The sequence below is a fragment of the Silene latifolia genome, chromosome 10, assembly GCF_048544455.1.
Source record: "Silene latifolia isolate original U9 population chromosome 10, ASM4854445v1, whole genome shotgun sequence".
NCBI lineage: Eukaryota > Viridiplantae > Streptophyta > Magnoliopsida > Caryophyllales > Caryophyllaceae > Silene > Silene latifolia.
Genome location: NC_133535.1, coordinates 127799204 through 127813983, shown reverse-complemented (window position 1 = coordinate 127813983; position 14780 = coordinate 127799204). Strand labels below are relative to the sequence as shown.

General features: G+C 37.6%; 3 protein-coding genes across 3 annotated transcripts; all 3 read right to left on the bottom strand.

Annotated features, from left to right (window-relative positions):
* Nucleotides 1-1496: 1496 nt before the first annotated feature.
* On the bottom strand, nucleotides 1497-2529 carry LOC141608198 (uncharacterized). The gene is made up of 3 exons (XM_074427560.1): nucleotides 2370-2529; nucleotides 1910-2182; nucleotides 1497-1606 (listed from the first exon to the last, which is right to left on the bottom strand). The coding sequence occupies exons 1-3, from the start codon at nucleotides 2446-2448 to the stop codon at nucleotides 1497-1499; spliced, it is 462 nt and encodes a 153-aa protein (XP_074283661.1). The 5' UTR covers nucleotides 2449-2529.
* A 3355-nt stretch (nucleotides 2530-5884) lies between these two features.
* LOC141608197 (uncharacterized) lies at nucleotides 5885-6430 on the bottom strand. Its single transcript, XM_074427559.1, has one exon. It carries the CDS (start codon nucleotides 6428-6430, stop codon nucleotides 5885-5887), a length of 546 nt encoding a protein of 181 aa, XP_074283660.1.
* Nucleotides 6431-11467: 5037 nt separating this feature from the next.
* On the bottom strand, nucleotides 11468-12070 carry LOC141608195 (uncharacterized). Its single transcript, XM_074427558.1, has one exon. The coding sequence runs from the start codon at nucleotides 12068-12070 to the stop codon at nucleotides 11468-11470; it is 603 nt and encodes a 200-aa protein (XP_074283659.1).
* Nucleotides 12071-14780: the final 2710 nt, after the last annotated feature.

Sequence of the window (14780 nt, the reverse complement as noted above, 5' to 3'; positions counted from 1 at the left end):
AAAGGGCATACTTTTGGTATTATTATCAGTTGATCCACGTTTATCAATAACGGTTGGCTTGCTAGATAAGTTTGACGTTATTGTCATACAGATGGCGGTGATCAACTGGTCCCTAAAAGTCACACCTATAGGATACGTTTGAGAGACGTGACGGTATGAAAATACAGTCATGTAGATGCCAAATTTGACTAACCAGTTAGTCCGAGTTATTTGACTAGTAATTAGTCAAAATGTGATGTTGAGATATTATATTTAATACGGATTAAATATTATGGGCTAAGGCGAATTAACCAGTTAATTCGTAAAATTAAATATAAGCGATTTATATTTAATTAATGTATATTGAATAAATTATACAATATCGTCTTTGTCGGACATGTATTAATACTTCAACTAACCCGTGTTATTAGTTGATGTTCTAATAGCCGATAACCGATGACGATTTATAAAAACCGCGTCATATACACTTAGCGAGTTTTGGACCGGACCGCGAGCTTAAGTGAAGATGAAATTAAAAAGCCCGCGAGCTCTCCTCTCACTCGGTTTGGCCGAGCCTCACATAGACAAAAGGAGAGTTTCTCCTCTTGTCTAACCTAATTTATTTTTGCCAAAAATTATTAGGGTTTTGAAGAGCATTCTTCTCTGAAAAACCGAGATCTCTCATCTCGAAAAACTCACATCAGTTCTCCCAATATTGCAAGGCAATCGGAGAACACCATCTAGCACAAGGGCATATCTCGGACAAATCTTGGGTGCAACAATTAGGAGGGAATCTCGTTTGATTTCTGTTCTTTATGCCGCACTATAAAGGACCCGAGGTTAATTCTTTACCTTTATCGTTTCTCCCGTATTTACGTTTTATGACAATATTTCACATGTTAAATTTGCGTTATAGTCCTAAATTTAGAGGGTCTTATACGGATATTACCCTACAAATAAAACCATGTAGCATTTCATATAAAGTCCATATTTATTTGCTTTTTGTAACCTAACTACAGAATCCACTTAAGTGATCACAAAACGGGTTAATCAACAGACACAAATTGTGTCCCAATTAATCAAAAATTGTCACCATTTCAATTAGACTTCGTTCACCATATATACAATAATGTCAGATCCCATCATTCCTAACCAATTTGATCACATTTTACATTCAAAACTAACCCCAAAAAGACACCAAATTCACAAACTTTGACACCATTCAAATAATGCAGCATTACATCTACACAGTTCATATTTATTTGCTTATTTGAACCTATCTACATAATCCAGCTAAGTGATAACAAAGGTGGTTAATCAACAGACATAAATTTATCCCAAATTATTCAAAAAATTTATCCCAAATACTGTCCCATTTTATAATCAAAACACACCAAAAAAAATACCCAATTTATCAACATATAAACAATTTATCAACAACACACCAAAAAAATGGTGACAATTTATCAACATATAAACAGTTTATCAACAACACACCAAAAATGAGGTTGAATAACTTACTTTCCCACCACAAGAGAAGAGTCATCTCCCTTCCGCTTCTTGGATCCCTCACCAACTTCTGCCTTCCCCTTTACAACCTTCAATGCCTTCGGCTTTAGTGGACGATCTGCACAGTTACAACTATTTAGCACACAAAATGTGCACAACATACATCCATTTGTAACCACTTCAGATTTGTAACATACACAAAAAAAATGGTCACATAAAATATGACATACACAAAAGGTTTTACCTTTAGTTACCTCCATTGGCTTTGACACTGTCTTCTTCTTCAGCGCGCTTTTCCCAACCATTACCGCCATATTGACAGCGGCATTGACACGATTTTTTTATGGCGAAAGATAATATTATTAGGATGACAAGAAATTAATGAAAAATGTAAATACAAAATTATAAACCATAAACTTGCCTTCGTCATCATCATCCGCCTGTTCATCTTCATCAGCGTCTTCTTCACCCGACTCCTCAATCTCTTCCTCTTCCTCCACAGCCTTATCCTTCCCCTTACTATTACCAACGCTGAACGTCAACTTCTTCTTCGTCCCCTTTCTCTGACATGCAAGATCTTCATTCGCATCCTCGTTCACATCCTCTTCTGCCACAACCGCTTTACCTTTTCCCCGCACTTTTGCGGCCACAGCTTTCTTTCCTCTGCCTTCTGCCTGAACCTCATTCACTGAACCTAACAACAATAAAATGAACAAACAACATTAATGAACCCTAAGTAGACGATACATCCCAATAATTGAAAAAAAAACCCACTAAGTAGGAATAATTGAAAATATGAACCAAACCAGTTGAAATTTAAACCATTTCAAAAATATGAACGAAACCATACTATTTTAATAAATAAAAAAACATATCATTACCTTCTCCTGCATCATCCACCTTTGAACCTCTAGTAGTTTTCTTATTTGGCCCCCTTCTTGCTGCTTGTTTCGTTGGCATGATGATGATTTTGGTTGATTTGTGGGTATTTTAGGTGGTTATGTTATGAGAATATGAAGAGAGAGGATTAAGAGAGAAGAAAGAAAGTTGGGACGATGAATGAAGAGGATGAATGAAGAGGAGTAAATGTGGAAATAATAATGAATATGGTTGGTTTTCAAAATGAAAAGTGGACGGTTTCTTTGCATTGGGAAGGATGCATTAATTAATAATTTCTCTCAATCTCTCTTTTCCTTCCCCATGCAAAACGCTGACACAGTCCCACATCACCTCACAACCCTTTTCCACTAAAACACTACTATTCGCCCCGTCGCAAGCTTGTGACGGATAACCCGTCACAAGCAAGAATTATTGAAGTAATAAATATGCGTGGTGTGCGGACAAGTTCAGTAGTGTCCAACAAAACTAATTAAGGTGTTTCATGCATCTCTATTCCAACACATATCCAAATTATTAGTTTTATCATGCTGTAACATAAAAGTAAGGTACTTAGTAAGTTTTACATGATGCATATATCTCTTATTGTGTACGTATGATGTGATGATTATAACATATCTAAAACTATAAATTTTATCTGTTATTATTATGACTCTCTGATTTGCGTAAGTAATCAAAATAATAACGTAGTTTCTCTTTCATGTACTACTTTTACTCTTTCATGTACTTTTTTCCATAAAGTTTCCAAACATTACCCTTTTTCCTTAACCAATTAATCAAAATTTTCTCTCCTCTCTACCTCTTGAAACCTAATCAAATTTTCCCCGAAATTATTCAATTATAACCCTTAATTTTCATACCAAATGAGTAATTTACTTCGATTGATCAACAAACTTCATATAAAAGAACATAATTATGCAAGACTCTCTTGTGGAGAGTATAATCATGCATTCATTCGCATGATAATACAAGAATTGCTAGTCTTATATTTGAGATATGACGTTTTTTTTCCCATTTCATATTTAACAAAATATCATCATCGTAATCATTAAAACCCATTGAATTCACATGTTCCGTCAAACAATTAAGTGTTTTGGGATGATTTTTTTAATGCTTTAATGATGGATCTTGGTAATGTCATAGCCCTTTTTACGGGTTTGAACTTTTATGTATAGTTGGACGATGGAATCATTGTCAATGAATTCCTAGCCTCATTGAAACAGTTGATGATCTTCATGAAATGATGATGGTGAATTATTAATTCGGGGACAAAAGGAAGAGAAGGCAAGATAGATTAAAAAATGAAAGGGGTAAAATCGGAAAATGCGTACATGAAAGAGTAAAACCCGTACTTGAAAGAGCAATACCAATAATAACTAGACATGAAAAGTCAAAATTTTACCGCTAATCAACACTAACAATAACAAGGCATATCAATCAAATTCAAAACATTGAAATCAAGAATATTTTAGAGTATATTACTTATATACACATGTAATAGGTAGAAAACCATGTGAGAAAAACTATGAATTTTAGGCTACAATTTTAATATCTATAAACATTATAAACTTCAGGTCATAATTTTGTATATGTAAATACTATGAACTTCGTGTCATAGTTTCATTATTTGTAAATATTATAAACTTCAGGTCATAATTCTGTATATGTAAATACTATGAATTTCGTGTCATAGTTTCATTATTTGTAAATACTATGAACTTCAGGTCATAGTGTTAATGTCAAAATTTCAACCCATAAATAAATTTTCCCTTTCTCATATCGAATTTCGAGCATATATGAGTCTCACATGATTTTTCATAAGATATTCATTTTCATGAGATGTTCTCACTTCTTTCAATGAACAAATTTTGGCTCAATAAGACCACATAAATAGGCTCAATTAAGGCCGCAATATTAGGCTTAACATAATGTCATGTGCTCGATCTCTACTATTAGCAGAGTCTTTATGAGATGTCACATTCACTTCCAGGAATGGATCAGATTTCAGATTTCATTATACTGTTCAACTTCAAGTGAACAAAAATTAATGTAAAAATAATTTTCCCTTTAATAGAGACTGCTTATCCATTTGAAACTCAAATGCAGTTCATAAAATCATGGATGTGACGGTGTTAAATTATTACACTCCTTTAAAACTTTGAACTTCAGGCCAAAGTTATTATATAGACATATTTCCCCATCTTTATAAAATAAAGATTTTCAAACTCGATCCAAAATTGTATCCTTTTCAAAATTTGCTCATACATATAGAACTTCAGTTCCAAAATATGATATTAAAATTACCATTTAAAATTACACATATAATACAATTATAACCTTACGCATATAAAACCCTTATACAATTCATACAGTTAGTTATTTTAGATGCAATAGAATAAATTATAGTAATTTAATATGTACGTACCCTTTGATACAAACTGTAATGTTGGTACGAAGATGAAACACGTACACAATAACTATGTTGATTGTACGCCGTTTTTATTTATCTGATTTAATAATAATTATGTTGGCTCAGTCGGGTTAAGCTCGTGCTGATAACGTGTTGTGAAATAAAGACGAGAGAATTGTAGAGAAAAGTTAAAGAGAATATAGAGAGACAAAACTGTATTCTTATTCCATTATGAAGGGTATATATATACAATACAATGTGATGGAGTTTCCATAAGTTAATATATTATAGAGTTATTCTAAGATATGGACATTCATATAATAATATTTCATAACAAAACTAAGTCATTAATACTCATTATCAGACCAAACAAATGAAAATCTATCATCTATGCTAAATCGCTTTTAGAAAAATAACATATACTCCATATAAATTATAAACGGATACTAAAACATGTGGGATATTAAAAATAGGGGTGAGTAAAATTGATTCAGTAGGTCTCATGAGAGACCGTCTCATTAATTTAGTGAGAGACATAATAAGAAAAAAAGAAATCTAGTGGATCCCTCACCCCATCATGTGAGAGGTCTCTCAATAACGCTATTGAGAGACCGTCTCTCTGGAGTTTTTATGAAATTGTAAATCTTATATGGTTTTGAAACCAAAGCGGATTTGTCTTATATGCACAAGTGAAGTGATATTTGAACTCTTTTAATGTTAAAACGGATACACTCGTATTAAGGGAGACTAACTGAATAATAAAATAATTATTAAAATAATTTAGTTTCTATAATTGTGTCAGTATAATTAATGTGACTATTTAATATAATATTTAAAATATTACTCCCTCCGTCTCATCCATTTCTTGACGTTTACTTTTTCACATTTGCTAATGTACATTTTGTTTGGTTCTTATCTTTATTTACATATATATTATTAAAAAGTATAAAAAATTGATATACTTAATGTACTCATTATGAAGATTTAAAAAAGATCTCATATGACTATATTTTATTTTATTTATTAAAAGTTATATTAGAAATTCTCTCCATTTTTTTTTTTGAAAGCACCATAACTTGGTACTAAATTTTATAATTTTAAATCATCGTTCACAACGTTAGCAATATAATGTGGTACCTCATCTGTCCAAACTCGCCGACCGAGCGACCAAGGAACGAAATGAGCTAGCTCATGGGCTACTGTATTATATTTCCTACGTGGAAAAGAAAAAGATACAAACTCAAACCAACAACTAATTAAATGGATCTCCTCATATACCAAAAAGATATCGCTCCTTCCTGCCTTTCGCTTCTCCAAATCTTTCAGCACTTCCAAACAATCGCTCTCTACTATAACCTTCCTTATTCCAACATTTCGAGCTTCCGTCAACCCCAATAAAATAGCTTCAGCCTCTGCAAACTTGGGATCCCGTACAACAGTATCTTGTACTACAATACCCCACTCAACCCGACCAACCTCATCTCTACACACTACACCCCAACCAACACCAAAACCTGCCAAAATACCCGCATTCACATTAACCTTCTTCACCCCCACACCCGGCTTCTCCCATCCGCCTAACTCCACCGCCACTTCCCGCATTCCAGTCACCTCTTCTTGTTCCATCCCTCTCATTTTAATAAAAAGGTGCTCCACCCTCTATAGAACCATATCATTCCTCCATTCACCATCCTCGAATATAACTTTATTCCGTCTTTCCCATATAGCCCAACATCCCGTCATAAACTCCATAGCACCTCTCCTATCCAAACCACGCAACACCATCTGCCCATTCCCGAACCTGTGAAAACTCACAGTCAACAAAATCCTCTATACCAAGCTCATCCCACACTCTTCTCACCCACCCACAATCTCGTACAACATGTAGGCACGACTCTACGTGATGATGACATCGAGGACAAAATACGTCTGATCCTCTAATACGAGCAGCAATATTAGACTTTGCGGCGATCGCATCATTGCATTGTTTCTTTAAAAAAACCTTGATCCGAGGTATGACAAGAGCCTTCCAAATTCTCTTCAACAGCCATTGATCCCGTGACCTATCCGATTGCTCCTCACCCGCCTCTTCACAACCAAGTAATAAGCGATATGCAGATTTTACCGTATATATGCCATTTTTCCCAACCATGGCATAGTCTGATATTCAATATCCTCTCCTGCTCAAAAGGCAAAAAGCACAGCCGCACCTTTGATTCATCCCAACCAACTTCATTCTCAGCCATCAATTACGACACCGACATATCCATATTATTAAGCCCAATTGGTGAGATCACCCGTCGATTCTGGGTGCCAGGAATCCACGGATCCACCCACACCTTAGTCGTCAGACCATTTCCTATCCTACTTCTCAAACCCAAATCCAACACATGTCTCGCCTCCCATATAGATCGCCAAGTATAGCTAGGATTCGATCCCAAGTTAGCCTGAAGGAAACCCGAGTTCGGGAAGTACTTTGCCTTCAAAAGACGGACAAAAAGGCAGTCAGTGGTCGTCAATAACCTCCACGATTGCTTCCCTAAAAGAGCTATATTAAATTTACTCATATCTCGGAAACCTAAACCGCCTTTACATTTCAGCCGACGCAGCTTATTCCACGCCACCCATGGAATTTTACGCTTCCCATTGCACGCATCCACCAAAAGCTCGAGATTAACGATCGCAATTCATCACAAAAATTTGCAGGAAGTTTAAAAACGCTTATCTCATAAGTCGGTATAGCTTGACCAATAGCCTTAATCAAAACCTCTTTACCCACTTTACTGAGCAACGAACCCTGCCATCCTTGCAATTTCTTAGCATATAGACCTTTCTGTAGATATCTCATCTCTGCACCTCCCGCCAACCACCCAGTGATGATTGGGCCGCATGTTTGATACGCGGAACGATTTATGACAGTCCGTAAGTTCGTCGTCAAGTGATAGCTCAAACACTCGAGTCAACCCCTGGGTCGTCATCTACGCACCGATACGGTCTTTTTGACCGTAATTAGAGTTCATTTAGAGTTCGGGTCAAAAACCGCTTCATTTTCTAAAAACAGTTTAAATGCCGAGTCGGAATATTTCGGAATATTCTAGAATTCTCTAGATATTTATTTCTAATTAAAATTAATATTTTAAGTAAATATCTACCGTAATATTGTGTTTCATGGAATGAGGAAGTGTAAATCAACCGAAATTCTATAATAAAACGCGGAAATCTTTCTTGCCGAGGAGGAAATTTGGAGAAAAGACGCGACAAAATTTGCGCCTCTTCGAAGAAACGCAGTAGTTGTTGCGCCTCTTCTCCAGTCCTTTTTTCGCATTTTCCAGAATATTTTCGAGATTTGTTTCTAAATCCGTGTCATTCTAAAACTCTTCCATATGTTTAGTATAAATAGAGGCCTTCGGCCTCCATATTTGGCACACGAGTGTTCCGCCCTTTCTCTCTCTCTCTCTCTCTCTCTCTCTCTCTCTCTTTGCATTACAGACTACGCTATTGCCTTTCGACGCCTACGTGCTTAATCAATCGACCACGTAAGCTCAGATCATTCTGAGTCCCATTCACGTTGTACAGACGGACCAACTTGTCCAACTCCACCTTTAATCAACTTAATCAATCTACTAAATCCTCTAACGAGGGCACTTTCCACGCATATTCGAGTTGAGCAATCACTAAACGATAACTTTAGTCAATCTCATTTCGTCAAACATGTAAGTCTGAGGGTGTAAATCCCATTTTATTATTATACTTTTATTTTGTATCAATTAATGTAAATCTATATCAAGAGCACGTTCGAAAACCGATTTAAAATCCACCTTTTAAAGCCGTTTTTACGGAACAGCAGAGGTCAGACGTCGGGAAGAAACGCAGCAGCAGCTGCGCCTTTAGGAAGGATCGGAGCCTTGCTGCGCCTCTTCCAGAGGCTGCCTGCTGCTCCTGCTCTTCTTCTTCTTCCTCGACTTCTTGTAAATTTCCTCCTTTTCTTATTCTTTCATTTTCCTTCATTCTTTTTGTTATTTTAGTATATAAATCATTTTTTAATAAATCCCTTTTAATTACAATGCTTAATTCGTCCTTAATCCCGAGTAATTAAATACTTGCGGATTTTCGTCGTTTTAATTCAAATCGATTCTTCGGGGTTTCGACTTTTTCATGTCGAGGTTCTGGAGTCCCAATTTGATACATAAGTTTTCTTCCGAATCTTTATTGTCCAGTTTCGTCTTAATCTAACCTCAAGTTTCGCCTTTTTGTATTTCCGACACGAGTTCATCGTATAATCATAATCATGTAAACCGCTGTAATTTCTCGTTTTAATTCGTTTTATGACTTGCCCAGATATATATGATCGGTTAAAACACTTCAATTCGAGTCTAATATCGATAATCCATCTTAAATCTACCAATAAACAATAATAATGTTGCGATTCTGACTTCACAGCCAGAACCCAGCTCGAGAATAGACGCATGAAGTGTTGCGCCTCTTCCAGAGGACGCAGCATATGTTGCGCCTGTTCTGGATTGGTTTCTACCTCTGAACTCTTTCTCGTTTTGACGTAGCTCCAAATTACGATTTAAATCAACTATTATTCATATTATCACCTCTAATCTGACATATTTTCATATTTTAATTCTAACTTTATTTTCCTTTTATTTTCTTCTTCGAAATCCCGTCTTTGAGCGTGCTTTTGACGTAAATCAAATAAAGCTTGTAATTTTTGTAATTTTAATTATTGTAATTCATTTATCATAATTATTATTATGTATGATTTAATTGTATGGCATTCACATGTATTGAATCTAACATTTACTTTGACCAAATTGTTTGCTAAAACACGTGTTAACCGACATAGTCTAATTTCACATGCTAGGATTAATCCATGTTTGTTGCATTTCATGCATTACATCGACGGCATATTAAATTTGAACAACTTCCCTAATCATTAGTAGAGGCCGCTATCGAGGCGGGCGAGATTAGGTGTTTGAATTAAAGAACTTCCTGATACGTACCCTCACCTCTTACTCCACTTATCTCTGGACATCCGTGTTTATTGGCATCTCGAGAGTCATTCTAGACATAGAATGTTAAGGGTAACGAGTTCTTAGTGTTCATGTCATTAATTTGTGTCTTGACATGGCACGAGGTATTCGAACGGTTTCCAATTTTCCACAATAAATTGGTGGCGACTCCACAAATGCAAGCTTATTCAACCTTTCACCGGTTTCAATGCCTCACAAATCGGTAACGGCCCATGCCGTGCTTTGGCAAACCAAGGTTCCGTGGAAGAAGTGACGCTGCCTCAAAACCACAACGCGCGGGTGGCCCTGTCCACAATTTCTTGGACTGGCCAATTACAGTAGCCAAACCAAGATATCGCTCGTACTCCTCCGCTACCCTCATGCCCAAAACCGCAGCTACCTGAGCTTTTCGTGCCAAAGATGTGCCCTTACTAAACGAAACTATAGTCTTGTTAAGGCTCACAAGTTGACCGGACGCTTGCTCATAATTATGTAAAATACTCATCACAACTCGTGCTTCTCTTTCATTTGCCTTAACAAAAAATATACTATCATCTGCAAATAGTAAATGAGACACAATAGGGGCCGTCGGGGACACCGTAATACCATGAATCGATCCATCCACAAACGCCCTCCTCATCAAACTCAACAACACTTATGCACATAATATAAATAGATAAGGGGAAATAGGGCCACCTTGTCTCAAACCACGATCAGGTGTAAACTCATCGGAATACGCCTCATTAATAGTAATAGAATACGAGACGGTCCAAATGCAGCACATCACACGAGCCACTCATGCGTGATCAAAACCCATACGCATCAATACCGCTTCAAGAAAACACCACTCTATCCGATCATATGCTTTGGCCATATCCAGCTTCAGGGCCATATGCTCGCCACTACTTCGAGTATTCTTCATATGATGAAATAACCCAAAAGCATTAAAATATTATCTGAAATAAGTCTACCAGGTGTAAAGGCACTTTAGTTTTCCGACATAATCTCACCTGAGAACGGCTTGAGACAGTTCGCAAGAACCTTTGAAACCAATTTATAAATCACATTACATAAGCTTATAGGTCGAAAGTCAGTCAACTTATCCGGCGCCTTTTTCTTTATAATCCGTACAATATTAGTTTTATTCAACCTTCCCGGAAATGGTGATCCATTTAGTATGTCTAACACTAAACGACTCACAGAAGGTCCAACAATATGCCAATATGTTTCAAAAAATAAATAAAGCATTCATACCATCATCGCCAGGAGCCTTTAACGAGTGCATCTTATTTAGCGCATCAACAATCTCTTCACCCGATTATTCGGCCCTTAGAGCCAGATTCATTTCATCAGTAACTATACCCTCCACACCATCTAATAATCTATCCGGGATCTGCGGCTGTGTTGAAGAAAAAAGACCGTTGAAATAAGTCTTAGCACACCCTAGTATTGCTTCGTTACCCTCATAAATCCGTCCATCTTCATCACTCACTTTAGCTATATGGTTCCGCTGCCTCCTTTGCCCTGCCTTTCTATGTAAAAACACCGTATTACGATCCCCATCACGTAACCATACCACCCGAGACCTCTGCCGCCAATACAGCTCCTCCTATCGGAGAAGCTTATCAATTTCCAAAACAACCTGCTTCCTTTCTCAAAAACTACTTTCCGTTCTCTCACCCTCATTAAGAATCTTGAGACGATTTCTTTTCTTACTAAGTTCCTTCAAAATCTTCCCATTACTAACCTTTTTCCATTGAAACAAAGATGTCGCACAATTCTCAATAGAAGTCATTAAGTCCTCATTATCCCTCCTCCACGCACTTCTAACCGCCTCTTCACAACCATCTTTCCCAACCCATATTTGCTCAAACCGGAATTTTTGTGAGCAACCACCTTCCACACCATCACGCCCATCAAAAACAACTTTAATAGGACAATGGTCCGACCATTCCCTGGTAAGATGGACAAGCCTAGCAAACGGATATATATCTTGCCAATCTATCGAAACCATAGCTCTATCAATCCGGCACTGCCTATTATCATCACCCACCTGACCATTCTCATAAGTAAAACCATATCGTTCATAAACCAGATCACGAATTCTAATATCATTTACAACATTTCTGAAATTATTCATCTGCCACTGAGCCCGATGAACACCTTTCATTTCTGTTGAATATAAAATTTCATTAAAATCCCAAAACAAAGCCACAACCCTGAAGATTGAGAAGAGAATAACCGCAACTGCTGCCATGATAAATGTCGATCTTATATTGTCGGGCATCCATAAAACCCTGTCACCCGCCACTTAGTGCCACCCAACTCAACGTCAAAATCCATATAATGGACAGAAGCAGAACGGAAATTACACCCCACCTCCTTTTGCCACAAAAATGCTAACCCACCAGACCGACCCACACTATCCACGTCCATACTCTCATACCCCTCGAGACGCCGAACAACTCTCTTCATTTCAAAGCTACTAAGCTTAGTTTCACAAAAAAAAAACAAAACTTGGACTCTCTCATTAGAGCAAATTACGAAGACCGCCTATTGCACCGGGGTTGCCCAGCCCCCTGCAGTTAAGGCTCAAACAATTCATTGGGCCCGGCGGGGTTGAACCGAGTCAAGTCCGCCTTAGATATTATCGACACATCCATGTGCATAGTAGCCTTCTTAACGATACCGTCATGCCAAACATCATCCTCCTCTCACATACGCTTCTGATTATCACTAAGAACAACCTCCACCCGATGCTCGGGATTCTCTTGCGAATTCATCACCCCAACACGAGCCCTCCTCTTCCCCGCCAAATCCGTACCCTTCCTCACCTCATCCCCCAACTCCACCGTATCCTTTATGACCCCCACAAAAACACCCCCAGCTGCACTCCCGTCATGGCCTTTTGAACTCCTTCTTCCTCCAGGAGATTCTCAGCTCCACTGCCCTGTGTATACAACTCCTCCCCCACCCGATTACCAGCCCATTCCCCTGCTTAAAACTCCAATCCGTGTCTACGACCACCTTTCCTACCTTCCGAATTACAGACCCATCATCCTCAAGTACACTACAAACCTCCACATTCTCATTCCCCTGCTGAACTCTATTTTTGGAAGATAAGAGAATTTCATCAATTTATCGATCATCTCTTTTTTGTTCCTCAAATATTCCTCCTCAAACTCCGGCCTCAAATCCCTTTCGACTTTACGATCCTCAGCCACACCCATTCTCCCCCCTTTCCTTGGCGAAGCACGTAATCTGTTACCATATTTCAGTTCGTCTTCCTCATACAGACCATACTCACAATCCTTCTCCCCATGTCCCAATACCCCACACCCAAAACAATATAACGGCAGCCGCTCATACTTGACATCAAAAACATCAATCCTCCCATTCGTAAAACGTATTTCAGTAGAAGGCTGAAATGGTTTACGAATATCATGCAATATGCCTAATCGAATAGCTCTATCCATCTCAGGGAACCGAGTCTCATCTCTTGCGACAAACTTCCCAAGCTGCGCCCCCAATCTTCGAAGATTATCCATATTAGTTCGACCCTTAAGAGGAAGGTCGTATATACGAGTCCAAATTGGTAGATAATAAAGCGGAGTATCCGTCATCTTTCCCGTATCACTAGGTTCATTGAAGCACCATACGTACTTATCGAAGTGCCATGGTTGCCTCTCTAAAACCTTTATCTTGTCTCGTTCATCCTCTAATTTGAAAACAAAGATCTTATCCTTAGCATCCACAAGATTACCCATCAATCTACCCTTTGGGTTCCACAATCTGAGCATGGTATCCGTAGTTGCACGACTATTGACCGCCTTCGCTGCCCATAGTTTACCAACAAGAATTAATTCCGCCCGGACAACCGCCGCCTTCTTCCCCTCAACATCCCAGTCGAATACCCCTCCACCTTTCATCGAAGGCATGCCCATCATCCCTTTTCCCTTGCTACAACCACCGTGTTCCATAGATAAACCCCAATAATCAAAGTCAAGAAGAAAACCAGTACATACCAAAGAAGCAACAAAAAATGCAAACCCTCAATTATTAACCACCAGGAAACCCTAATACGCAACTTTAGATTGATGAACCTAAAAATAAAATAAAAGAGAACTACCCCGATTTACGTACTAATAACATAGAGGGAGCTACCTTGATCAAGAAGGAAGAAACAAAGATTGACTTAGACAAGAATTCTCGTAGAAACCCTAGAGAGACCATACCCCTAATGGGATTATCTCCATTTATAAATAGTGCCAAAAGTAAATGTAAAGAAATGGGTGAGACGGAGGTAATAATATTAAATACGAATATGTTTTAATCCTTTTTGTGTTTAAAAAATAACTTTTCGATTTAAAAAATGGTAGAAAAAAGGCGTTGAGAATAGTTTTTTGACCTGACCCGTAATTCGTATGACTCAAGCCGTATCCTGTCACGCCCGTATACCTCAACCCGTGACCCGATCCGATCGACCCGTTTGACAGATCTAGATTAATAGCACAAGAAGAAATATGATATACTGATATACACATACTTAAGTTCTTATTTCACATCATGGTCTTTAGATGATATTTAGGACATATACTCCCATAGTATCAATTATTTTTTGTCTGATAATGATCCACTTAGTGTATATTTTTTTAATTACGTTGTATAGTGTATCATTTTTTGTGGGAACTAACAGAAATAGATGGAAAACGTCACTCAGGTCCTTAAGGGTACCCTTCTATATTGTGGGTCCTTATTGCTACATTTTAGCATATCTCGGGTCCTTCAAATGTAGTTCACTCAGGTATATTTAGAGGGTTTTTAGATTTACATCCAAATGCATTAATTATATCATATTATTAAGGGTAATTTGATCACTTATACCTTGAATAACTCTCTTTTTCAAATCTCATACCTAAGATAATTTTCTTTAAAATTTTATACCTAAAATAACATTTTCTTACAAA